At 57.6% G+C, this 27,799-nt stretch overlaps 1 protein-coding gene across 6 annotated transcripts in view; it reads right to left on the bottom strand.

Annotated features, from left to right (window-relative positions):
* Positions 1-27,799, bottom strand: part of NFATC1 (nuclear factor of activated T cells 1) — a 106,552-nt gene that overhangs the window by 56,691 nt on the left and 22,062 nt on the right. For all 6 annotated transcript variants that reach the window (XM_033087400.1, XM_033087403.1, XM_033087404.1 and 3 more), the window contains exons 3-6: positions 21,374-21,533; positions 9,093-9,295; positions 7,333-7,505; positions 6,057-6,197 (exon numbers count right to left, since the gene is read on the bottom strand). In XM_033087400.1, the coding sequence (XP_032943291.1) occupies positions 6,057-6,197; positions 7,333-7,505; positions 9,093-9,295; positions 21,374-21,533 (677 nt within the window). The remainder of the gene's footprint in view (positions 1-6,056; positions 6,198-7,332; positions 7,506-9,092; positions 9,296-21,373; positions 21,534-27,799) is intronic.

The following is a 27,799-nucleotide window of genomic DNA, read 5'->3' as shown; positions in this document are numbered from 1 at the left end:
TGAACTTCCCTGGGAGCTGTGTGGTCTGTGACTTAGTTATACCTCAAAGGTGACATGAAAACACCGTCCAGACACAACCCCATGTGGGTCACTGTGTCATGACAACACAAGGGAGGGGGAGCCGAACGTCAGGGTGCTCCCTCACCGTGCCTGGGCCTGGGCTCCCACACCCGTCCCCCCAGGCACACGGACAGCGGGATCTGGGCTGGGAGGCCCCAGGGCCCACCTTCTGGCAGCTGCCTTGGGGCGGAGCCTGGGGAGCTGTGTGGGTGGGGACAAATCAGAGCAAGGACTGGCCACTCCGCCCAGGCAGGGGGTTTCGGTGCCAGGCGTGTGAGGAAGGGGACGGGGTGTCTGGTCTGGCTCTTAGAGCTCTGCGGGCGCCTGTGGAGAGGTTTCCTGCCCACACCTGGCCGGCAGCACAAGCACTCGTGTGCCCTTCCCCCACCCGACACCGTACCCCACGGGGGAGGCACAGGCCCCATGAAGGGCCCGGAAGGGCACAGAGGTGCAGCTTTCCCCCGCCCCGGCTTCCCCTGTGTCCCTCAAATGCTGATCTCGGAGTTCAGCCTGGGACCCCACAGGGCAGCATTTGGGGTGAAGCCCCCGACTGCGGCCTCAGAAGCCTGCAGGCTCACGGGCCGGGGAGGACGCGCCCCCAGGGTCCAGCCCCCACGGCACCTCCTATTGCAGGGGCTCCTTGCAGCTCACTTCCCCTGAGACCACTCAGAAGGTTGTGTAATTCAGAACTGGGGGGTCACCTTTCAATCTGAGGTCAAAAAAGAAAAGTCTTCCTAGGGTACAGTGGCCTGGCCCACTGCTTCTCTTCCGCTCACTGGACATCAGTGTGACTTCCAGAACAACGCGTTCTGGGGTGGTCACAGGGCGAAGCTATCTGAGGGGTCAACTGTTCCTGCTGCGGACGCTGCCCCCCGTGAGCCACCCCAGGTCTGCAGGGCGCTGGCAGCAGAGGTCGGCCGACTGCACGGGATGACGTGGGTGAGCGCGGTGACGACTGCAGTCCATGTGGACGGACGTTGTCGTCACACCCCCTCGCCCATGTCAGTGCCAGGAAAATCTGAACAGAGAGGCCTTTTCCTCTGTGCCAAGTCATGACTTCCGGGTGTGTGAGCTGCACCACAAGCCTGTGGTGTCCGATTCTGGGCAATTTCCCGAAATCCCTACAGACCAGCACAGCCAGGGCACAAACCAGGGCCCCACACGGTCACGGCCCAGGGACCAGACCAGGAGAGGAGCCGCAGGCCACTGGCTGGTGCCGCCACTGCGTCACTGCGGCGTAAGCGCCAGGTGGATGACCTGGCGAGCGAAATACAACCCATGTGGGACCTGTGCCAGCTGTCATGTCAGTGCATGGGTCACCCGGGCCGCCAGGTGTCACTGCCCATACACAACATAGCCAGGGCTGCAGGCCTCTGCCCCGAAGGCAGCGAGGGTGGGGGTCCTCACACACACCTGCTCACACTCACACTGTGACATACACACATGCTCACGCTCACACACTGTGACACCTACATCTGCTCACACCCCCTGACACACCTGCTCACACAAACACACACCCACACCACCCACACACACACTGACACCTACATCTGCTCACACACCCTGACACACCTGCTCACGTTCACACACCCACATACACCCTCACACACACACACTGACACCTACATCTGCTCACACCCCGACACACCTGCTCACACTCACACCCACACCCCCCCACAGTGACACCTACATTTGCTCACACACCCTGACACACCTGCTCACACTCACACATCCACACACAGAGACACCTACATCTGCTCACACCCTGACACACTTGCTCACACTCACACACCCACACACCCCCACACAGACACCTACATCTGCTCACACCCAACACACCTGCTCACACACCCACACACCCCCACACTGACACCTACATCTGCTCACACCCCCTGACACACCTGCTCACACTCACGCCTACACACACACTACTACACTGGCCCTCAGGGCCTCGCCTGCCTCATAATCACATTCCTCCATGGTGGGGACACCACACTTGATGTCTGCGCTGGGAACAAGTTCATACGTAACAAAAACAAAAGCGTTTCATTCACCCCTGAGCTTGGTGAGTACTACGCTGACTTCAGGTCACTCTAGTTTCTTACATTTCAAGGGTTTTGAAAGTGTGCACCCAGCAGCCAGGCACTGTGGGGGCTGCCAGAGGGGCCTGCCAAAACCCCTTGGTGAAGGCTGACCAGGACAGCTGGGCCTCAAGAGCCAGGACCCAGGACCACAGCTTCACCCCTCTTGCATTTGGTTCAGTCTGGACACCGGCTCTCTGGACGGGGTAGGAAGCCACGTCGGAAGGAAACAAGTCCTACTTCCATTTTCAGGGATTTAGGGGACTATGGATGCACTTTTCTCCCTGCGTGGAGATGTCCTCACATTTTCACTTTCACGGGAATGACTGCATTCCTTCTTTCATTCACGGAGTATTTGCTGAGCACTGCCCACGGATGTGTCATGGTCTGAGACAGGTGACTGCCATCCACACAGGTAAACGCGGTGCGGTGAATACGGGGCCCAGGGGACAGGGTGGGCTGGGGCTGCCTCGGAGGCACAGAATTAGTGAGGGCAAGGAACCTGCCATGCCAGGACACGGAGGAGGGATGGCAGAAAGGGATGAGCTGGTACAGACCGAAAGACAGAGCAAAGGGGAGGGGAGGGCCCCACGGGGGAGACACAGGAAAGGTGGGGTCCGGTTGTGCTGGGCTTGGGATCTGCTTGTGTTAGGTTTGGAGCTGGGGTCTGGCCGTGTTGCGGTTGGGACTTTGGTAAGGAGTTTGGGCACCTACTGAAGAGCTTTTGGAAAGGACGTGATCTGGTTTTGTGGTGGGTGGTCACTGGGGCTCTGATGAACTGTCCCTCCATACTTATCGGTCGGTGGCCTCACCCCGAATCTGGCAGGCTGCGACCTGGCTGCTCTCAGGCCTGGTGGGCAGCACTGATTCTGGTCTGGGTGTAAGAAGGTGTGGCACCACGAGGATGGCAAGGAGACCTGAGGGGAGGCCATGAGCCTACACTCAGAGAGAAGGCCACTGTCCGGCCCCTAGCTGACCTACCAGCCTGCGGTGGCCACACAAATGACCACAGGCCGAGACCAGCACACACACAACTGCCAGCGCATGATGTGATTGTTGCTTGAACACCTCTGTGTTTTGGTGAAGTTCGTTATGCAGCAAAAGAGGCCAAAACAGGCTTCATTCATTGTGTCCAATAACTGCAACAGAATAGACAGGTGACTTAACAAAAAGGAGCTATTTTTAGCTTGAGCAGCAAGAACTCGATGTTTACTGCTGCTAAACCTGCGAAATCTCTGCCTCATCTTCTCTCTCAGGCCCATCTCTAAAAGAAGAGTGAGTTCATGGTCTCCAGAGGTGTCTTCTCGGTGTTTTCAGGTTCACTGGCCTTGCGTGTGCCCCTGACAGCTGTGGTGACCTTCAGTGGCTGAGGGGAGGGAGGGGGGAATATTTTACTTCTCGCAAGGGGACATCTGTGGGGTCTGAGCTGGTGGTCCCAGGATGCTGGGCGTCCTGCACCTGACCCTTGTGGTCTCCACACATGGACTTTCACCCTGGGAAATGTCATCTGAGTCCATGAAGGAAAGGCTGTTTCCGCACTTGGGCCTTTTGCACAACTCAGCAAAAGACCTGAGAAAATCACACAACTCTCCCAGACAGCAGCTGTGTCACATGCCGTCTACCCCCTTCGTGACACTTGTCTCGCGGCCCCTGTGGCCCCTCACTGACCGGGAGGGCCTGGCTCGTGTCCACTGGTGGGGCCGTGGAGGACGCCTTGCTCCCATTTGCCAATCACTGCAGTCCTCCACCGTGAGAGGCACAGCCTTCTCAGAACAACTGCTGAATGGCCAGGCGCCAGGCAGCCCCGTCACTCCCTGAAGCACAAAAGGCTGAGCCCTGAGGGCTCCCCCACAGGGTGGGGAGGGCAGCCACTCCCACAACAGCTGGAAGAACCCTGCGGCGAGGTCCCACAGCCACATGTGCCTACTGGCACTCGGCCTGGGCGCCACCAGCAGCACTCACACAGAACTGGAAGGCAGACCCTGGCCTCACTGGAAGCCCAGAGGCTAATCATGTGCTTGATCTAAACTGACTTCAGTAGTTTCTCCAAACATCCAACGGGGGAAAGCCCAGTTTATCACAGCACACGTCAGCTTGCAGGAGGAAGGGTGAGCGCCCTCTGCCAAGGAGGCAACCCAGGGAAGCGAGTGTGTGGACAGTGCTCTCTCCTGGAAACACACGACGTGCACGCACAGACCAACTAGCTGCAGTACAAACGTGGAACGACCAGCACTGTCAGATGTGTCAGTGTCACAGGTGCAGGATGTGTCTACGTCACTTATCTGTGTCTCGCCTTCTGTGCACCAGAAGCTGAGCCGCTGCAGGACACAGTGGGGTGAGGACAGCCCCTCTGAGACCACAAGGGACAGCCTGGCACTCGGCCTGCCTGCGGGCCGGGGAAGACCCCGGGGACCCTGGGAGGAGGATGGTGGACACCCCACCCCGTGGGTGGGTGGCCAACCTCCACATGGCGCCCATGAGACCACAAAGCAAAGACACGGTGACTGAGCGGATGGTGCAGGCAGCGGGGAGTGTCCCACAGCAGGAGCCTCTCGTGCCCACGAAAGGCTGACGCCCCCCAGTCCCACCCTGGTGGCAAGACGATGACTGTCAAGGAATCAGCGAGGAAAGCTGCAGGACCCTTCCTTTGTGCAGCAGCTCCAGTCAGAGCCTGACGCGCAGCAGGCGAGCACAGCCGAGTCCCGTGTTCCTCCCCAACACGCACATACACACGCATTTAAAGCTCAAAGCTTCAATTATTTCAAAATTAACGGCCTCCAAAGAAGGGCGTTCTAGTAATGCAGATTCTTCTCCTTATCATTACACTTAGTTGGGTTTTCTCCATAATTTCAGACATATTTTCCAATTATGTGCATGATTACATAGGCAGACCACGTTACACGGGAAGGACCTTTAAGCTCACTGATTGAAGCACTTCACTTTCCTGCAAACTGCACAAAATCAAGACCCATTATGGAGGCTGAATGCCTCCGCGGTTTTCAGTGATTAGCACGAGTCCTGCCCTGCGCTCTCAAGAAAATTCCGACTGGAAAATGTGCAGAAAAGCGGTCCAGCGACGGCCCCCGGAAGATGCCTGTGGCCCCGTGGCAGGGCACAGGCTGCTCCACGGACCACAGAGCGCCAGGGGGCGCCAGAGAGGCGGCCCACCCGCTGGTACGCGCCCAGTGGCTTTTCCACCGGCAGAAGCGGTGCCACCGCCGCACCTGTCCTGCAGCTTCCAGGGGCTCATTGCCTGGTTCCCCAAATACCAGAGGAAAGAGGCTCTTCACCTTCACCCCACAGCAGCCTCTGCCCACAGCTCCCTGTTCAAGTATCCACACAGAGGTCTACACTCACCCACACAGATGAGGTCTACACACAGCCACATAGAGGTCTACACTCGCCAACTGAGGTCTACACTCACCCACACAGAATGGCTGGAGCCCTAGAGGCTACCAGTCACGAAAGGAACAGAAACTGTGTGTGGGCATCAGGGGTGGGCACCAACACTGGAGGATGACAGGGCCGGAAAGGTCTCTGAGCCCGAGTGCGGGTCCCACCGGCTACTGTGGCCACTCACTGCCTGGACGCCTGCCTCTGACAGTCTGAGTCTGAGAACGGGGAAGCCCCCGTCTACACTGGAGGTACCCACACAGTCCGGGCAAAAGGCCCCCACACGGCCCAGAGGGACAGAGTGCCGGTCCTCGAGGCGGCCCCACTGCAGCCCTGTAACACCAACAGTGATGTGCCCAAGGGTGGGTGCTCGATGGCTCCAGAAATAAACCTCCTGTTGGCACACTCATCACTGTCACAGCCAGCCCCGTGCCCAGGACACGGGAGCGACGGCCTCCAGGAACAACCCCCACAGCACCCCAAACAGGAAACACTACGACGGTCTGCTTCTAAGGAAAATACCTGGTGCTTTCTCCACGAAAATGACTTTGGAGTCTTGCAGGAAGTTATGGCCGGACAGCACCATCCTCTTCCCGCCAAGGACCGGGCAGCTGGCTGCGCTCTGCTTCTCCACAAGGGGCAGCTCCTGGGCCGACCGCTGGGCTGCGTGGGGTCAGGAAAGCGTGCATGAGTGAGACGCCTCCACATCGCTCCCGAGAGGGCTCCTCCGGTGGACCAAGTGCACACACGTCACCCGATGCTGGGAGAGGGCGCACTGTCCCAAAAGGCAGGAGGGCAGAGTCTGTGCAGAGGCTGGGCTGGGCCCCGTGCCAGGGGTTCTCAGTCCCCAGAGGAAGGTCCCAATCTCACGGAGGCCACAGCGCAGAAAGGTGAGCAACTCGCACAGAACCACAGGCACGGGGCAGGCATCCGCCAGACAACCAGGGGCCCAGCAGGAGGGGCAGGGGCCAGAGGGGACAGCAGGGCAGCCACCATCGCAGACAAAGGGCTGGGTCTGCAGGACGAGGAGCCCCCGTCACCAGTCAACCTCCATTCAGGTAATAAGCAAAGGAACCAAACAGAGCAGCTTCCACTGAGACAAGTGGACAGGTGAGTTTCCTGAAATAGCCCCCACACCTGGGGCTCATTCAGCGGGGAGGGGAGGAGGGGGAACTGCTGGGAAGGCAGGCAGTGGACAAGGGGCCCTTCTGAGGGGGCCAGTGGGTACGGCCAAGCCGGCCCACGCTTCCTCGAGAGACCCTCCCTGGGATCCCGGAGAATGCTCCACACGGAGCTTCGTCAGTGACCCAGTTTGGTACCAAAAATTAGCAAAGTCATCGCAAGAGGGAGTGGACCCCACACTGTGGCCATCAAGCCCCTGCTGCAGTGGCAGAGGGGTCAGGCTGGCCACCGGGGGAAGGAGGTCCACATAGCTGACAAGCAGGCTCGTCCCAGCCTGTGGGCCGTGATGCCAACTGCCACGTCCCCAAGTTTTCTAAAATGGGAGGGGATTGACGCAGATGTGGTCCACGTGAAGATCTGCGTTCTGGGACAGACTTTCTGTCCTTTTCATTACCCGACCCCAGGTGCTGGGACTCAGGGCCAGGCCCTGCGCCCAGGCAGCTAACTGAACCCGAGTTCTTCGCAGCCACTGAGTGGGGCCGTCCTGCGGAAGCAGCGGCTGCGTTCCAGGGCAAATGTGAGCATCTGATAGGGAAGAACAGCTCACACGCGACACAAACAGAAAGGAAGGGAAGTGCCTGGCACACGCGGGCTGGCGTTACCGGAGGCCACTTACAGCACTCGATGGGATTGGAGGCGACCTGCAGCGACAGCGTGCGGCCACTGGGCTGCGGAATGTGCACCCGGAAGACCAGCCTCACGCGCGTGTTCTTCCGGCCGATGTCCGTCTCTCCCTTCCGCAGCTCGATGTCTGAATTGCGCAGCTTCAGGATCCCGGCGCAGTCAATGCTGCCCAAAACAAGTCCCGCACGTCAGCCCCGCGCACGGGCCCCCGCACACCAAGTGGGGGCGTGCACCCAGGGCGGCCCCACCACCGTCTGCACGGGACTGTGAGGTGGGGGCAGGGGCAGCCGCCAGACCACCCACCCCCTGCCCGTGGTGACCCCGGTCCACCACCCAGACGCCGGCAGGCCCAGGTGGCCTCTGCAAGGCGTGGGCACTGGAGCAGGAAGCCCAGAGCCAGGCCCCGCTACTCCCCGCGCCCCCTCACCCGGTGCAGCGCCCGGCCCCCCGTTTACTTAAGGTCGGGCAGCAGCTCTATCACTCAGCTTGAGATCCCAGCTTTTCTACGCCTTCATGTGATTTTGTCTAACTTCACTTATTTCATTCGCCACTAGACTCCAGCAAAACAGCCCATGTGGAAGTTGTCGGGTGGAGACCGACACTGTCCTCTCGGGAAGCTGCGGTGATCTGCTGTGACGCCCACCCAGTGCTTGGCGGGCCCCTGCTGCGTCCCGGCTGCTCTCAGACTCGAGTGTCTTTTGTTGGCGTAAGTGCAGCGGTCACTGAAACCACAGCTGCTGCCGCTGACAAAACCCATGCGTTCCCTCCAACACCTGACTGTCCCAGTCCTTGGAAAATTGTGATTGCAGCTCCTGAAGCTAACCCAAGGACTGAGAAAGGATTCTGACGTGCACGGATTCCCCCAAATCCATGAAACACCAACAGGGAGAGAAAGCTTTGCCTTTGTTTTAACTTAGAGGGTTTAACAGTCACAAAAACTTATCAAGACCCCACTTACCCCATCTCCCACCATGTCTCCCTACGTCTGGACACCCCAAACTCCCTGCTGCCCCAGGACCTTCACACCTGTGGCCTCCCTCCACCTCCACAGGGCTGGTCCCCCCTGCACACCCGGCTCTCCACCTGCACAACGCCCCAGAGACACCGTCCCGACCTGTGGTCCCTGAGCACCCTGACACACCCCTACATTGTCTCCCAGCCCCCAGGGCCCCAGCAGAATGTTAATCCCGTGGGACTACCTTGCTCTCCTTCTCTGCAGCCTCCACAGCTTGGGAGTGACGTGCATGGCACACAACAGTCACTTATTAGCAGGATTCAGTGAAGAGGTGGGTACAGGCCCCGTTTGGACATGAGAAGATTAAGGCTCCGCTGACTAAGGAGTTCACGTCCAAGCTAACGAGTCAGAGCCCACCCTGCACAACAGGCCCTCATTCCACAGCCAGAAGCCCGTGAGAACGCCGTGCAGAGAGACACACTGTTCTCTTTACTGGTTCAGTGTCTGCATTTTAACCGTCCCTCTAATTTGCACCACTGTATCCAGAAATAAGTGCTGTCACGTTTAGGATGCAGGCACAGGGGAGGTGCTGACAGCTGTGCAACTGTTTACTTTAAGTGGCAATATGCACAGCGGCTAACACCCTAGGAAGAAAAAACGTGTTGTCACAAACATTTGTAAAGTTTATTTGCACGCTGGGCCCCTGAGCTGTGGGACTGTGGGGCGCCGCCGCCTGCGGAGAACGCACAGCAGAGGCCCCCGGCCGCCCTGAGGCCACGAGGCCGGCAGTGGCTTACATTGCACGCATGTTATTCTCCGGCAGCAGTGGGATTTCCAGGACCTTGGTGTTGGAGAGGACGGCCTCGTGGCTGGTGGTGGACACGGTCTTGCCCGTGATGCGATGGACCTGGTAGAAAGCGTGTGGCCGCAGCAGGCGGTCGTCTGCCGTCCCAATGAACAGCTGCAGCGTGAGTGGCTCGTTCTCCAAGTAGCCGTGGAGCTGGCGGGAGAACAAAACGCCCTGAGCGCCTGCGCACAGCCCGCTGGGAATCAATTAAACTTTTACAAGCAGAGGCTAATTCAAAAGGAACGCCTGTGACAGGTGCTAAGTGTTAGTGTCCCCCCCGGACCCTCTGTTTCTCTGTAACACAATCAAACAAGCCTGCAAAAGGCCTCATTATCCCAGCGTCCTGGGGCACTTGGGTAGGTGTTGGCTTTGAACTCAGGCTGCCTACATGTGCACACACACAACACACGCATACACACGTGTGCCCACTGGCATACATGTGCACACGTGTGCAGGAGCACACACGCACATGCGTACATGCACATCCACGCCCGCCATGCCCTCCGCTGGGACCAGCGTCCAGGACCATGACAGTGATGACATGCAAGGCTGTGCTCTTTTCCGCAGGACAAGCTGCCGGCACGGGGAGGCATGGACCGTCCTGGCACAGCCGGAGGCTGCCTGTTCTTCAGCCCCATCCCTCCCACACGTGTGTCACAGCGTGTGAAGACACTCTGCATGCACCTGGGCGAGGGACTGCTGTGACGACCACGTGCGGCTGGGCAACCCCATCAGAAAGCAGGGCAACGCTAAGACAAAGCCGTCTGCCGAAACCCCTTCCCCCAGTAGATTCGGATGTGCACCCCACAGGACAGGATCCGCTTCTCGGATTCAGAGCAACCCTCATCCACAAACACACATGAATGAAATTGGCCTTTTCTGCCTGGCTCGGGCTGCCCTCTTCAGAGGCTGGTGGCAGCTCAGTGCCGCCCGGTACCCTCTGGCACGTGCCCCACACCCACTGGGGGACGCTCCAGGTGTCAAGTGTGTCACACAGCACTGGAATGTGCACTGGGCAGCCAAGCCCATGTTGGTGAAAAGACCGTGTGTGTCAGCCACGAACCTCGCGGAACTCCAGTGACACGGGACATGGCAGCTGCCTGCCCCGGGCGCCATGGTCACGCCCCTGCATTCCAGGACACACAGCGGCCCGGTGTGCACCACAGACGGGACACCCTCAGACACATAAGTGGAGTCAGGAGGTGGAAAGTGGGCCCACGGACCTGCCCCAGCTCTGTCTGGGCCCCCTTCTCCGCATCGCGCCTCGGGGCCTCGCCAGAGACGAGTCACTCTTAACTGCAGTGTGGTTTCCCTGTGACACGACCGTCGGGAATCACGGCGAAGATGCCGTGTGTAGGAGGCAAACGCCACCAGGAACAGGAGCCGTTAACCCTCAAGAGCACAGGCCCCCATCCCGCCTGCTGAGGAATGGCCCTTGGTGCTCGGGGAGGTCCCACAGCCGTCCTGGAAAGGCTCGGTGGCGCTGGCACACGGAGGCTCGGGAAGTGCAGCCTGCCCTCCCTCTCCACTCAGACTGGTGCTCTTTTCTTGCTGGACTAATTTTAACAGCTTTGACACGAGACCATCTGATGAGCCAAACTTCCTCTTGCAGTTGAGTGGTAGTTGTGTAAGAATGCTTATCTAGGATTTCAAATACACAGCGAAGCCAGGACCACCTGGCCAGGCTGGTGGCCGGTGGGCAGCAAGGAGCCCCACGGTCAGCCAGTCACTACCCTGACACCACTCGGGGCTCTGAGGTGGCTCTGGGCCCCAGAACCATGCAGGGCTCTCAGAGAACAGAGTGGAGGGGAGATGAGCAGAAGCTGTGGGAAGAATCCACCCTGCAGTGGAGACCTCAGGGGTCCATCCACTGACAAAGTCAGGACACGGAACGTCCCATGGTCCACGGCTTGCTGAGTGCCCGTGAAGTGGTCTGTCCCCATTGAGCATGAAAAGGCCACCCTGACAGTCACTTCAGCCCGCCTGGAAGGAGCCTGGAGCCAGGTCACAAAGACCCTCCCAGCAGTGCTGGTGGGGATGGAGGGAGCTGGAATGGAACACAACACACAGCCAGCAGGGGCGGTGGGGACCAGGTGCAGGCTGGTTTTAGGAACACAAAGCAGGGGCCTACGGTAAGACTCCAGGAGACCGCTGTGAATGCTAACCTGTTAACTGAGTGTCCTGGAGAGAAACGGGACTGCAGCCGTGAATTCTCCAGGAGGAAATGACGGAGAAGGAAGCTTCCGGCACCGGCCGGGCCCAGGTCTCTGCAGCACTAAACAGGCAGCCTTCAAGCACAATTCCAATTAGCACGTACAGATTTTAACTTTCATTTTAACATGCCAATTTGAGAAAAATGAACCTCAGAAACGGGAAGCAGACGCTGGGACACAGCTGATGTCCACCTGGCCAGAGGACGTGGGTCTTCCTGCTGGCCGGCCCCTCGCACTGACCCGGTGCAGACGTGGCCTGGGGCCGGGTTGGATGCAGCGGGTCCCTCATCATAAGGAGGCAGAAGTACCTGATTTGCATTAACTCTCCGGGCCCCACAGCTCACAAGTCAGAAGATAAAAGGCCCAGCAGGCCTAGCGAGCACTCACTTCAAACAGGCAACAGCCTGTGTCCTCCAACAATCACTACGGGCCACCCAGAGGGAAAATTGCGCCCTGCACCACTCAGAGGCAAGCCGGTGGGGGCTACACACTTCTGCCTTGAAAAGCTGAGAAGGGCTGTTCCCGGGGCTGTGGCTGGGAGTGTGAGCTGAAGGGTCTCCTGGGGGCTCCCGTGTCCATGTGAGGGGCAGTGCGTGCAACCCCCACTTGTGGGGTAGGAGGCCTGGACCAGACTGTGGCTGAGTCGGCATCTGAGGGTCAGGAGCACCAGCTCATCCCAGGAGCAGGACAGCTGAGGGCGGCAGACGAGCATTTTGCTCAGAAGTTTGTTTCCTCCTCGTCCAGCTCCATCTGGAGCAGTGGGAGACAGTTCTCGGTACAGTAACATCTTCTCCTCAACATAAACACTGACAATGTCATGTTTACAGTGAAAAGATGGGGGCGCACAGAGAAGCTAACGCCTGCGGTCTGACAACACGCAGCGTGAAACAGCAGCCAACTGTCCACCAGACTGTGTTGGCAAAAGCTCATTCACTGTTTCGACTTCATTTAATTAAGAGATGAAGTCACTTGTAAACCTTGAGTCCTCAGGAAAGAATCCCACACAGACATCGTCACGAGAGGTCCGCACGCAGTCAGCATGCCCAGTGCCTGCCCGCCAGGCTCTCGGGCCAGCACAAGAGCCCACACAGCTGCACAGCCGGCGGGACCATGGAAATAGCAGCATCTTTCAATATCGGCCCCAGCCGACACCAGGTATGATGTCACCATCACGGACGCAAGAAACGATGCGGCAAAGACCAGCCCGAAACGAATGACTTCCTGAGTTCCAGCGGCCAGCACCTGGCACCCTGGGGGCCTCTTGCTGGCGCGTAATCTGCAGGAGGACATGCCCGAGCTGTCTGCACTGAACTCGTTTCTTTCTCCCTCCTGAATACTGAGCGTCTCCACGCCAACGGGTTCAGCGAGGACGCGGACCCAGACCCACCCGCGCATGAGCCTCTCCTTTCCTTGCTGTGGAACAAGATTCCTGTCTTCTGCCAATTTAATGAACTCGACTAAGAGACCCTACTCCAGGCTGGACTCAAACCCACATTTCTATCATGGGAAATGTAAAAAATAAAATCAGAGATTAAGAGGCAAATTTTGCCCATCAGTGTTCCCTTTTGTGAAATTTAATGTGAGAATTCATGAATGAGTCTTCATCCCAGGTGTGGCTGCGGCTCGTCTCACGGTGTCAGGAAGCAGCCCCGTCGGCTCCACACCCGGCCGGGCTGCGGACAGACAACTTGAAAACGTCAATTTAAAATTCCCCCAGGATTCGTGCTGTGGTACTTATCTGGTGGTAAGTAGAGTGCAACGGATTGTGGGTATAACTTCACGCTTTTAAAAACACACCATTTCAGTGAAAATGGGAATATTTAAGGTTTAACCTGGGAGGTAAACATCTATTATTTAAAACATGAAGTTCATTTTAAGAAAAGTAATTTAAATACTTCACATGTTCCACAGCCTGGTTTCCTGCCTCTGGGACATTACAGTATCTGTCAAAATAATACTTATAAAAATACCTGTCATAACACTGACCTCGCTTTGCTAAACAAAATGCATTATTCCATTTCAAGGTATAAGAACTACGAGTTTTCTACACTTAAGAAAGTTTGTTTTTAGCTCCTGTGCTTACCTCAGCACTTACACAGCAAGATGACAGGTGAGTGGAGTGACTGACGCCAAATTTATTCAACGCTGAAATTCAAGCAGCACTCACATGTGCCCACATGTGCATGCACACGCTCACACACGTGTTCACGCTCACATGTACACACGTGCTCAAATGCATTCACACGTGCACACATATACTCACATGTGCCCGCATGTGCTCATATACATGCTTACACACACGTGCACATGTGCTCACACGCTAAAATACATTCATACAGGCTCACATGCGCTCACATTTACACAAAGGGGAAGGCAGTGACGTATGAACAAAGAACCAGTTACTTTACAGCTAGCCGTTTTGAGTTGGTTTACACATAAACTGAGAGGAAATCCTCGTGCCCTACAAACTGCAGGTGTGTCGCGGGCATCCAGCCGACTGTGTGTCCGTTTAAGGGCCGAGGCCACTGCCCTGAGGGGCAGCGCAGGAGGCTGGAGCTCACGGCGCCCATGGCCCCGCCCACACGGTCCCCTCATTCGGAGGAAGGTGGCCCAAGGACCCCTGGGAGAGTTGGTGTGTCAGTCATCTCCACCTGCGTCCCCTCCACCAGGGTTGGAGGTCAGCCCCCTGTGCTCCTGATCCCCTCAGCCGGCCCGAGTCCTGGCAGGATGGGACCGGGCCAATTTATTAATAACTGTAAATTACCTACTGCGGGGCAAGCGGCTAGTGGGCCACTCCCTGAGTGTATACAGGGGACGGACAAAGCTCAACCCTCTGGAAGCCATGCCCGGCCGTTGGTGTTTGCCATCAGTCACCCAAAGGACAGCCGAGGGCAGGGCCTGGCCCTGGGGACCTCACAAAGGCTCTCGGCATTGGCACGTGGGCAATGCCGGCCAGATGCCCAAACGCCCACACAACGGGCCGTAGCCTGCTGTCCAGCTGCCCCCCTCCCTGGCACAAGTGCTGCTGAAGGGACGGCCGCCACATAATCAGTCAAGGCGTGATTGTGTGTCCCGCCTCGGCGCAGCTGGGCCCATGCAGGCCTGAGCAGGCCATCTGCTGACACAGAGCCAAGTGCCCCGGCCACAGACAAGAGACCAGTGTTGTCCGGCAGCAGACCCACGGGACAGGGACACCGCGCCCACCCGACCGGGAGGGAGCGGCCACGGGCGCTCGAGGCGCCCAGCCCACAGCTGGGCCTGGGCAGGGCCGTTCAGGAGACAGTTATGTAACAGCAATTCAGGAGGTCACGTCCCACCCATCCAGAGCCTTCTCTCTCAAATGCAGAACAGTCTTAAAACACCCCACAGACAAAGGCAGAAAACCAGGAGCACCTGGGTCATGGTCACTGCCCAGCGCCGGTTGCCCTGGCACAATCATGGCCGTTACGGGCCAGCACCACGGCCCCACTGACAACGTGCAGTGCAGCGGCGTCCTGCTCACACCCACGGCCTCCGGGGCTTTGCTGGAGGGAGGAGGAGAACTGGCAAATCCTCGCTCCCCAGAAAAGCTGACGACACATTTCAGGGCTCTGAGCCAGCGCCCTTGCACTGCTGTGGGTGCCACCTGTGTCGGTGGGGACACCGGGAAAGGTACACTGGTGACACGCGCACAGCTCACAGCCGCGGGAGGCCAGGTACTGCCTGGACCCCGCGAAACAGCAGAGGGCGGACACCTGCTGCCGAGGCCGCCATGAAAAATTCATCCGAGCCTCATGCAGGTCGGCCGTGCGCAGCGGCGGGGTCTGGCTGGGGTCAGACCTGCATTTCACATCTCACTGGCGGCGTGCGGCTCTGTGAGAGGGGCCCTGGGCACAGCTGCTGCTCTGTGGTGCCTGGATGCTCAGCTCCTAATTGGGCCTAAGGGTTGGCACCGGATACGATTTGTTTCAGTGGTATCTTTTTGTCTGGATTTTGTGAAAACCCTGGCTTTCCGGGTTAATAACCCTGTCCCGAGTGTAGAAGGAGATAACAATGGGAAATGAAACAAGAAAAAGTGGAACGAAGCTTAATGTAACATAAACTATGCTGTGAACACCGGGTAACAGGGGACATCGGATAACAGGGAGCCGCTATTTATGCACAGTATTCAAAGTCCTCCCAGAGCCTGCTGCCCGCGAAACCGAGGACGGTGCCAGCCCCTCCATGCCCCAGGGAAGGCCCTACATGAAATGAGGCTGTAACAGCTCGACTTGGAACGTCACTTTTAACCACCTGAAAAAAACAAGTTGTTTCCTGTGTGTTCATTTCATGGTTTCAGCTCTCAAAAGTCTTGAATGATAGAAAAATATCTGTCATGGTCTGGAGGGGGGCAAAGTTAAGCCGTAAAGCCAAGCACTGTAATTAAAGAGAGTCCCTTGGAACCAGCAGGTCACAGGCTGCCCTGCCTGCCCTGCCTGAGCCTGAAGCCGAAACCTCCCCCGTCCCCACTGCCTGGGCCAGGGTCACCTGGCCCTCAGCTCTGGACTCAGCTCCTTTATTGGCCAGACAAGGGTTACACTGCTCAGCCATAACTGACCAGAAAACAAGTTACAAACCTAAAATGCTGTTTAGGAATTGACAAAGTCATTGCTGTGTTTCATGTTTCAGGGACCTATTAATTATTCACACAAACCCGGCAGCCTCCTGCGTGATGGGCTAGATACCATCGAGAAACTTATTTTCGTGACTTGGTAAACAGAGCTTAAGCCTTTGACCCCTGGGTCAGAGACTCCAACATCCCCAGGTGGCTCCTCACGCCCCCACGGGCGTGGGGACACAGGACACTGCAGAGGGGCCTCTGGACGCTCACCCACCACACTCACGTGGGCAGGGCTGTGGGGAGGGGCACGCATGCCGACAGCAGAGAAGAGGGACGAGCGTGGCCTTGGACAGAGGCCACGAGGATGATGGGAGACGGGGCGCCCGGAGAACAGGAGACCAAGATGAGCAGTGGGGACTCAGGCATCCCTCAGCCTCCTGGAGCCTCTGTACTATTGTCAGAAGAAGGTGGTGGCTGCTCAGAGACAGAATTCTCTAGTTTATCAGTAAAAATGTCAGAAGAGGACCAGCCTTCATGCATCTCCCTGGAAAGGCATCTTCCACGCAGGCTGGTGGCCCCTCTGCGTTCCTGTCCCAGGGAAGGTGGCAGAAGCCGTCCCTCCCCTGAGCCACTGCCAGGACCTCGGTACCAGCCTGCTGTCCCACACTGGGTGACAGCGAGCAGCCCCAGGCTCCCCGAATGCCCAGCCCAACCCACACCGAGGCGCGGGCCTGTCACTGGGTCATGAACTTGCCGTGGGGCGTAGAGAAGCTGCCTGAGCCTGGAGACCCTCGACCCTGACCACACCCAGGAGGGCTCGGTGCTGCCGTCTCCCAAGATGGTTGAGTGAACTCAGGGCTCAGGAGAAACAGAACCAGCACGTAAAATACCAGCTGCTATCCTTTCTGTCCCCTCTGCTCTGCCAGCACCGCTGGCAGCACTGTCAAGGACACCGACGGGCACAGAAAGGATGCTGTGTCTTCTTTGGAAGTGACATTCCTGGGCCTCTCTTGCCTCTGCAGCAGTGGCCACAGACGTGGACAGACACCCTGAGAACTGGTGGTGCCCACGGCCAGATGCCACCCGTGTGCGTGTGCCCGCGTCATTCGTTGACAAGGGAGAAGTCCAGGCTGTAGCGTTCTCTGCCTGGCTCATCTCACATAACAAGACGGCAGAGGCCAGCGGGGGGCTCTGGCAGGACCAAGGCCTAGCCACTGAGCTGCCCGGTGCAGCAGGTGCTTGCTCAGGATGGCTGTCGTGACACCCAACCCCAGCCAACCAGGGGAGTAGAGCGGAGGGAACAGAGGGGGTCCCAGACAGAACCTGCCGGACACACCCCCCAGGGCCGTCGAATCCAGGAAGGACCCTAAGCGTCAGGAGGCGTCCTAAACATTCCTAGATATAGCCGGGCGATGCCACGTGCACATGTGTCCCCAAATAAAAATGGGGCAAGACCACGTGATGCTGAAGTCTCCCCTCATCTCAAATGTTTGTCGATTCTGTGTAAAAAGTTACACGTTTCAGCTCATCAGCATCTTCAGATGCGGAGCTCGTGGCTGCTAGGCAGGTCCTGTGTCCCTGGTGCTGGGGGGACGGCCATGTCCCCACGCTCAGGCACTATGGGCATTTCCTGTCTGCAGAAGATCACGGGCTCTGGCTTCTCGGACAAACTTTTGGAAACGGAGGCAAAGTCTGACGAGCTGGATGTTTGTGAGGACAGGACGTTTCCATCCAGCGAAAGTGCCTTGGTTCTGCCGACACGGTGACTGTTCAACACTCCACGGGGAGAGGCGGTTCAGGATGGGACTGACGGTCAGTCTGTGTCCTGCCCGAGGCACTGTGGCCACAGCCTTTCGTGAAGAGGGAGGTGAGGGTACAGACATCAGGCCGCTGGCGTCAGCGGCTGTCCTAAAATAACTCACCGCAGAGTAAGACTTTGTGGTCACCGAGCTTCCACGGCGACGAAGCGAGCTTTCTATTTTCATTTGTTTTATAATTATGTGCAAATTCTATTTGTATCCAATTTGTGGTCCTCCAACCAAAAAGGAAAACAACCCCCCAAGTCCCCTCTTTTTAACTGCTTACCTCACACTTGCATAGACATAAGGTCACTCTGCCACAGATGGATGAGAAAACCCTAAATTACTAATTTCTCACAAATGAGGACTTCCAATAGAGGCAGCCTGACATTTTGTGTTTAGGGCCCTTTTCCTTTTTGGTTTCAGTTGTCGGGGGCAGCGGGGGTGGGGGAGGGCGGGCGTTCTGTTTAAACTCATAACCAGGCTTTCCCATTTTGCCATCATTTAATATGAAACAATTTCTGAGGATACAGTTTTAAGATATTTTTAAATACTGTTCTAAGTTTCCTACTTCCTCCAAAAGACCTCAGTGTTCTGAGCACTGTGTTCACTGGTGAACACCACCGAGTGCCCGAATACTTGGCCAGCAGAATGGACACCAGCGCGGTGCGGTCTTGTGGGGCACGGCTGCGCGTGTGTCACTCTGCATGCAGGAGCCAGTGCCTCGCTGGGGGCCACAGCCGAGCTGGGAGCAGCCACGCTGACTCCCACAGCTCTCCACCCGCCTTCCAATCACCCTCCACCTGGGACAATTCTCAGTCACACGTGCGGAGGCAAAGCCACCACCAGCCCTGCACTTTGTATTTCAAGGACAGACTCTCCGTCCTCCAGGACCAGGGCCCCTTACCGGTGTAATGTATAAGCAACGGGGGCCCTTGGCCATTATTTCTATGCTGCTTTCTTTTCATTTCTCCTTCGTTATTTCCTCGCTGCTGTAATACGTCTCCCACTCAGCAACCACGCACTTTCGTTCCGTGGAAACCGTAGCAAGAAAGGGAGTTAAACGCCTGTAGTTATGGAGCTCGGCTAAACGCAGGCATTAGCTGACCTTTCTCCACCTGGGAAGGTGGCAACTTAAAATGTCAGCCGGCCTCCGCACAGAGTCAAGCCGCTAACTAAGCAGGTATTAACTGGCCCCAGTGACGTCCCGGAGTCCGGCCGGCCGCTGCCCCGCAGCCCTTCCCACCGCGCTGACTGTCGCGTTGGCAGACAGCCACTTGTCTCCGTGCCAAATGCTTTCCCTCGCAAGCTTTTTATTTATCTAAATCGAAAGAAAGAAAGCCACCCTGAGCATCCCTCCCAGCGTGCATCCTTCCCTAGACAGCAGGGTCGGGGCGCCCAGTCTGTGGTGGGCATAGACTGGGGAGAAACGTTCTTCGTCAGCGCTCACGGCGTGGAGCTCCAGGGCGAGGCTGGAGTGTGTGTGACTGTCACAAGGTCTCCTTGGGGACACTTCCAGCTGATTAGATACCATGTGACCTAAGGAAACACTGACACCTGCCAAACAGCCCATGTGGGAGTTCACATCCTGGATGGAGAAGGGTGACGAGTGTGGGATGGTGGACCACACCTGCCCCTGTCCTGAAGACAGAGACACCGCCCGGCTACCCGCCGACGAATGCTCTAAGTCTGAAGCTGAGTAAACCGTATTTCACCCCACAGTGTTGTGAGGTGGGGCGGGCACCCAGACGCCACTAGCAGAGGGACTCCTGGCGTGGCCACATTGCGTGTCAGCCTCCCCACTGGGAGCCAGAGCAGCGCCGCCCACGGCCTGACACCTCACGGCAGTCCTCCATGTGGAGGGCACTGCAGGGCCCCCGCCCGCCCCGAGCTGGGGCCTCACTCAGTGGTCTGGGATGGGCCAGAGTCTGCATCTTTCACAGTAAGGCTGGTGAGGCAGGTGCGGGGCCCCCTCTGACAACCATGGCCGTAAAGCACATGAGGCCCTCGAGACGGAAGATGCAATCTTTAAAACCATCCGCTGAAAATGCCCCAACCAAAGGCAGCCTCCGTGTCGACAGAACTTGTTTTGGGCCAAGGACACCTCTGCGGCCTGTATTAGCAGATACGGCTGGAGGTCAGCCATCTGCAGGGTCTGGAAACAGTGCCAGGAAATGAATGGTAAAAGGGTGGACGGCCAGGGAAAGAGAGACAGAGCGAGGGCTCTCTCTGCTGACCCCACTTGGGAGTTGTTGGGACTGGGGGTGGACCTGAGCCACAGCGGGGCAGAGACGGCCGTGGGCCCCACTCCGCGGGGCTCTGCCTGTGAGCTGAGGCTGCTGGGAGGCCTCCCCCAGGACAGCCCGTAGCCCAGGCCCGCAGCGCCTGGCCACCCCTTGGTTTCAATTCTTTATGTGGCCCTGACCACAGAATTGGACACTCATGTGCCCATTGTCTGTGTGTCGCTGAGTGGGGGTGACAACATGAGCAGGCCTGCGTCCACCTGCTTGGCGGGCATGGACGTGATACCTGTGGCTGCACTGAAATGGGAGGCAAGGCTGTCGGGAGCCTCCAACTTTCTCACTGCAACTTCTGGAAAGGAAACGAAGGGACAAGCTCTCCCCGTGGTTCTGAGAAACCTTTCTGCACATTGGTTACAGAAAAGGTCTTCAAAATAAAAATGCTTATTTCAAGGTTATACAGTGGTACCTCGGTTTTCTAACGTAATCCGTTCCAGAAGACGGTTCGAGTTCTGAAAAGTTTGAAAACAGCCAACAGCTGGGCCTCAGGATCTTGCACTCAGCAGAAGCCACGTGACATGTTCAACTTCTGAGACGTGTTCGAAAACCAAAGCATTTACTTCCGGGTTTACCGCATTCGTAAACCGAAATGTGCGTCAACGGAGACGTTCGAAAACCGAGGTACTACTGTTCTTATTTTCTTTACAATTTTGTATTCTAGGAAACCTTGAAAATCAGATAGCACCCAGGGTCAAGTCTCCCACATGGCACAGAAGACACCCTGCCCACCCTGCCCACCAGCTGCCACCCAGGAAGTGAGTCATGTCCTTGCAGTGGCCCAGGTGATTTCTTGGCCAAGATGTCTCTCCCTGACTTCTCGTTTCTGTCTTTCCTATCTTTTCTGACCAAAATACGCCCACTCAGGAAACCATGGGGATGGACAGTGTCCATCTAGACAGAGAACAATGAGGCTGTTGGCTGAAGTCACTGCGTGACCCACCCCCTACAAACTGCAAACCAGGGCGTTTAGCCACCTGTGGGGACATCGGCCATTCGGTCCCCAACCACAGCCAGGCTTCTGGGTATCCACCGCCTGTGCCCCAGAGCAGAACCGCACTGAAGAGAAGCTCCCACTTCCACACGGGGCCCGACGACTGCCACCGCCCCTGAGCCCGAGTGTGTGGGAGTGGGAGCATCTCTGAGCGCAGCCGCGGGGCCTGTGTGGGTCCCATACCGGCCACGACGTGTCCTCAGGAGACCAGGACCTAACTGTGTGAAAACAAGCCACCCGCCTGCTCAGGACGTCACAATGGGTTTTAAAAAGGAGACACAGGAGAGTGTCAGGCGTCACCACAGAGGCACCGGGTGCGCCTGCCTGGTGTGGGAGCAGACCGCGGTACCTGCACGCTGGGGTGTCCTCCTGCCGACGCCTTCACGGCCCCCCGGCTCCCCTCCGTCTCGTAGTGGGCTCTGTGGTGGGACTTGGGCTGCACCTCGATCCTCAGCTCGTAGGGCCCCGAGTGTGACGGCAGCTGCCAGTCGAGGGCAGGCAGGGATGGGCTGCAAGGGAACAAGCAGAGGTCAGAGTCCCGCGTGCGTCACTGTGGGGAGCGGCGGCTCCGCGTCCCTCACCATCTGACTGACGTTTCACCTTCCCATCGAAAAGGACTCTGTCCCGACACAAGGAAGTTAAGTGTCTGCGAAGCCAGTGGCCGCGTGACCTCGGCGAGGGGTGGGCCATCCGCTGCTCGCCGCGTGGTCCCTGAGTGAGACGGGCACACTTTGCTGCAACAGCCTCACGGTGTTTCCTTTCCTTCTCGACAGGCCCCTGTGACTCATTTACCCTCCCCAATCAGGCAGGTTCCAGAACTAATCGAAGCTCTTTCTAGAATCAAGGGGGGTGCGCCTGGGACTGAGATCCTGCAGGCCTGGGCCTCCGTCCCTCCTACCACTCTCTGGGACTTGGTGACCCGGCCTGTCACTCATGCAGACAAGCAAGACAGCCCTCCCAGCAGCCAACAGGGAATAGCGGGGAGCCAGCAATGGGGCAGGGGGAGGTGTGCCACACGTCTTCACAGCCCAAGGCACTGGACATGGGCGCGAATGGCCCGTTCCACGGACGAGGAGACGGAGGTTTTGCAGGGGGAGGCAATTTGCCACGTGCAACCAGACCTGCCCACGCCAAAGCCCCTGTACTCCCCACACAACATGCGTCGGATCCTGGCCATGGAAAGCCCCGCCTGGCTGCGCCGACGCTGGCTGGGCCTCTCCTTCTGGCAAATCCCACTCGTGCAGCACGAGAGGAGCCGTGTGTGTCCAGTCTGTGTAGATGTGGCCAGATGCCCTCAGTGAGTCCCCGCAAACAGGGTGAACGTCGGCCTGTAGCACCCAGCAGTCAGGCATGGGACAGCCCTGGGGACGCTGGCCCTCGGCCCTCGGCCACTTTGCTCTTAGGGCTGTGAGGGGGGTTCCTCTGCGTGTCTACTGGGGGCTTCTGAAAGTCCCCTATGCCACCGCCACCTGCAAACCGGACTCTGCAGAGGACGTCAGGGTGAGAGAGATGACACAGCTTGAGCCCACCCTCTGCGCCTGTCTGCTCCTGCATTCAACAAGACGCTGGGGGCCAGCCCATGTTTCTCACCAGCACAGCCTGAGTCATCCCCAATTTGACCAGTAAGCATGGGATAAACACGCGTGAGCACAGAAATGAGAAAATGCGAAGTCACAGGGCTGGGCACGGCGGAATCGCCATCAAGCGCAGTGTCACCTCTGAGTGACATGACATAGCGGCCCAGCGACAGCCTTCCTGGCGGGGAGGTGCCCTGGTGCACGTGGCAGTTTCAGGGGCTGTGGCCGGCAGAGGCACTTCCTGGATGAGGTTATCAGCCGCACCGCTCTGTTTCCGGCACCACTGCCAGGAGGAGGGGAGGCCTGAGCGCAGGCTTCCTGCTCGGTCTGAGGGGGGCCCGGGGCCCGGGCGCTGTCTGGCCGGCTGGAGTCCACAGGGTCCGGATCCATAATGACTATTTTACAGTGGGTGCCCCGCCCCACCCCGCCCGCTCCCAGACAGACAGACACTGTGCGGGCAGTGCCACCGAGAGCCCCAGGCCCCGTGGTCCCCATGGCAGGAAGCCAGACTGCCATTTACATCACATCATCTTACCTAAGCTGTGGGCCTGAGTTACGAGGCTACCTGTTACTATGAACAGAAAAAGAAACAAAAAGTTAGGTCCTTCTGACTCCCAGGAAATTAGAGAGATGATGGGAGAGAGGGAGAGGGCGAACGGCGGGGGCAGAGAGAGAAAGAAGAAAGAGGAGGAGGAGGAGGAGGAGGAAGGAATGTCCCCCCACCCGTCACCGCCGGGCTAAGGGCAGACGGACCATCTAAACCACTTTGCAGTTCAATGTCACAAAATAAACCGTGTAAATAATTTGCTCTTGAATCGCAGATAGACTCAGCCACACACTGTAGAGTCAGAATGGCTCATTGCATAACATTGTAATAGAGACAATTAAAATGATTGTTTTTGGTTGGAAATTTTCAGCATGGATTTGGCAGCTCCACAAAAAGTGAGAATTTGTCTGATTCAGAAAAAAAACCTACGACTGGAGCAAAGTGCTGACGGACGGCCCTGCCTGTCCTGAGCTCCGGCCAGCCCCGCTGCTGGGTGTGGAGTTGAGTCTTTTTATATAAAAAGGGATATGTGTTAACAAAACAAAAAATACATGTGATATGCTGGCTTTTTTAAATTTAAAGATCACATTTTGAGCATTTTGGCATATGCAGAAGTGGTTCAATCACAGCTGCACGGCTCACGGCTTTATGAAGAGATGTGAGCGTCCAGGCATGAGACCCGGACTCCTTTGTGCTCGTTTCCTTGGCACAGAGTCACAGGCATATCAAAAAGCGTGACTGTTTGACGCTGGGAACACACCTCCAGACGCCCCCAGGTGCTGGGGGGACCACGTGTCATGCTCCGTGCACCAAGGAGGCCTGAGCTGCATTGTCACGTGATTCTGTGACACGAAGTACAACCACCCATCATGTATTAATGACAAATATAAACACGTCCACACCGATTGTGGTGACACCTCTGAGGCTCTCCAGGCCTCTACGTGTCCCGATTTCTTACGCACATTTTTCTAACACAGTGCGGCCCCAGGCCCTGTCCCCCATCATGACACAGAACCTGCTTCTCCAGGGCCTGCACAGGCCACTGCAGACAGACACAGGGACAATCACTGTCCTTAATTAACATCCAACTATGGCCAACAGCGTTCACGGCTCCCTGGCCCTGTGAGGGCCATCAGAAACCGAGGGTTGTGGCCTTGCGAATGTCACGTGTAGGGTGAACTCACAGAACACAACACAGTCACACGAGGAAGACGTGCTCCAGCAGTCTTGGGCGCAGCGCTGGTGAAAGCTGCCTGTAGTCCGAAGAGCCTCGGACACAGCCCTCCCCGCAGGCCACATGGCAGCGTCGGCACCAGGCGTGCGGGGCCCAGACACGCGCTTCCCTGAGCCCTCGACACGCTCGCTCTCCTCCTGCGGCCCAGGACTGGCAGTGGCCACCTCGGAACGTGTCATTGTTGGGGACTCGGGCTGACGGGCACGGATCTCTCTGTAACCTTCTGTGAATCCAGAATTCTTACGAAACAAAGTTTTTAAGTGCTTGTTGTCATGCCTGGTATATAAGAACCCAGGTCACGTCACCCACGAATATTACCATCACCTCCTAGAAAAGGCCAGGAAGCCGCTGTCACACGTGGCTCCACACCTCCCATACCTCCCTGCTGAGCACCTGCTGTTTCCATCACGTGACTGCTGTCACTGCCGCCCACCGGGGCACAGGCGGCACTAGGTGAAGGATGGCGCCACGCCCACAGACCCCAGCCGCCGGGAGCTCGGACGGTGTGGTCACACAGCAGCGTGGCTGCGGCCTGGCTGTCTCCCGGAGATTTCCTAACTATGTCGTCCTCGCTGGGGGACACCTCGGGTGACAACACCAGGGAAGCGAGTCATACCGTCCCAGCTGGCTGTGCTGTGTGTGGACGCGGCTCCCCGTGGGCAACGAGCACCCCCGCATTCCCAGTCTGAGTCACCCCACTGTCGGAGCCACTGTGGCCGCCCGTTTCCCACGAGAAAGCCTTTCATTTTTCATTGAGCTTTTGTTTCCTTCACACAGAAAAAGTGCGAAGGAATTTTTTAAACGCTTATTTCACAGCCTCGGGCCACCTACACACTGTGACCCAAAATCGGAGACTCTTTTTAAAAGATTCACAGAGAGCTGCTTCCTTCCTACAGCCACACAGAAGGTCCGCAGTGAGGTGCCTGTCATCACAGCTGTCCCCTCTGCGTGACTGGACACCTCGACTCAGACCAAGTGCGGCCTCGAGGGTCTCTGTGGGTGAAGACCGTCACCGTTCCCTGCAACGCCCCCGCGTCCCTGTGGACGCACCGCTGACCGCAGGAAGCAGCGCGGAGACCCGCAGACGGCCCACAGCGCAGCCCGAGCCCTGAGACCCGCAGACGGCCCACAGCGCAGCCCGAGCCCTGGGACCCGCAGACGGCCCACAGCGCAGCCCGAGCCCTGGCTTCTCTGGACAGTGGTTCCCTGCGGACGATGGTGCTTCAGGCTCACAGGGCTGTCCCATCTCCTCCCAGCCCACAGACGGGCGGTGACCCCACCACCCGTGAGATCCCAGCACTAACGGGGGCAGAACAGGCACAGGACTGACCTTCAACCCTAGTCTCTCCATTTGAACCTGAAAACCACTTTTAGACCCTTTCATCAGTGACCTCAGAGAGAGACACAGGCGTCTGCCTCCCGAGGGACGTGCACACACCACTTCCAAAACACGAAGCCACTACCCCAGCCATTCCCCCAGATTCAGCACTGATGTGAGAAAAACACGAGGACTCCTGGGACAGACGAGCACGCCAGGTGACACCGCAGAGGAGGTCTGTGCCATCAGGGCTAGGGAAAGCTGAATGCTGGGAAGGGAGAAAGCAGGAAAGGAAAACTGGCAGCCAGTCAGCGACTGAGGGACGGAGCCTGAAGACGGCACACGGCAGGCGGCTCGCTCGGCACCACAAGGGTGATTCCAAATTGCTTATGAGCATGTACTATGATAGCTGACGGGTCACAGTTCTAAAAACGAGTCCCTGTCCTGGAAGGACAAGCCAATGTGATGTCTGGGACATGCTGCACACTGGCCGGGTGGGGAGTGGGGGCGAGACCAGCTGACCGTGAGCCAGTTGTCACCAGCGTCAGGGGACCCACAGGACCTGGGGCTATGACTGCAATCCCACAGTTTTCTGTAACACCAAGCAAACGGGCACAGAAGATGTGTGCTTACTGACCACCATGGCACCGGTGGAGGGAGGACTGTCAGCGACCCCTTTCTGTTTTCGTTTATCTGCATTTTAAAAAATTCGATAGTGGAAGGCCGTCCTTGTGGAACCCCAGCTGATAACTTTGTTCAAGTTCCAGCCTCCCTTGCGCCCCGCCCGCTGGGGAGAGCACTGAACAAAAGCCACCGCTTCGCCCACGTGTGTGAGGGCCCTTCAGAAACCTGCCTGCCCCCTAAAAGCCCGTGTCCACTCATCGTCCGAGTGGACCCATTCTCACTGTGGACCCTCCGCCCACGTCGCTGAGCGCAGGAATCTCAGAATCAGTGTTTCGGGTAAGTTCCTAATGGTTTGGGCGCAACCCTTTCAATTCTGAGTTTTCTAAGAGTCAGACCCCATGTGTACCTACCACTTAGAAGAAAACTGTAAAGGCTTTTTAGGACGCCAATACTCCTCAAGTAGCTAAAGCTACAGACTGTGGACCTGGCAGGACTCAAATCCACCAAAGCAAAGACAATCTCCGCTTAAGGACGATGGAACAAAACCTTTCTCACTTTCTCAGGCTCTGCAGCCAGAGGCCTCCTAATTGTTTCTTGTTTTGTTTTTTCTAACTTAAAAGGTTAAAAGGTGACCAGCACAGCTCTCGGCCTGCGAGCGGGTGTGCTCAGGACCACCCAGCTCAGCCGTCCCACCGGGGAGCCCTGCCTTCCCGCTGCGCGGGCGGGAGAAGCCTGTCCGGCCGCCTCAGACACCCCTGCAACTCGGGGCGCTCCATGAGACAGGAAGCGCTCTTGTCCAGAAACCCGCCCACGTGGAAAAGGAGGTGCTCAGAGCCTACCCTCTGTCCCTTCTTGTCTCTGTCCCTCCAGACCACACTGTCCAGCCCTGGGAAGACGCTCATTCTCTTGGTATTGACGCTCAGACAGAGCAGCAAAGGTTCAGGGGGCCGTCCCCGTCTGACAGACGGACGGACGGATGGATCGGTGGGAGGGATGCTCTGCCTGGGCGAGAACCCCAAGGCAGCGGCACTCTGGCCGTCCCCGTTTCTCCACTACGCCTGCCGCTAACCAGTCAGCACACAGGTGAGGCTTTGGGACCAGTGTCCAGCCTGCGCCTTCCAGCGGTCACTCATACAAAGACTACACTCAGACTCACCTGCTGAGTGGAGGATGGGCACGAACAAACCACAAAGCAGACACGCCACTGGTGGGACGTCACTGTACAGTGACGCTGGGACGTCACCGCTGCCCCAAGGTCACGGTGAGTCCACTTAGTTCCAGACATTCATGGAAACGCGATCATTCTTTTTGAAACGCGAAGTTCAAACAAACTGCTGCGGTTCAGGGTGTGATGATGAGCTATCCTCAGGTCACCTCAGGGCCGTGGGCGCTGCTGACAGAGAGGGGTGAGTCTGACACCTGGTGTTCGGGGCGGAGTCGTGTCCTCAGATGACAGGAGACGCTGTACCCCACAG

This window comes from Rhinolophus ferrumequinum, chromosome 19 (assembly GCF_004115265.2).
Source record: "Rhinolophus ferrumequinum isolate MPI-CBG mRhiFer1 chromosome 19, mRhiFer1_v1.p, whole genome shotgun sequence".
NCBI lineage: Eukaryota > Metazoa > Chordata > Mammalia > Chiroptera > Rhinolophidae > Rhinolophus > Rhinolophus ferrumequinum.
Note: the sequence above shows the minus strand (reverse complement) of the source record. Positions and strands in the feature narration are given on the sequence as shown.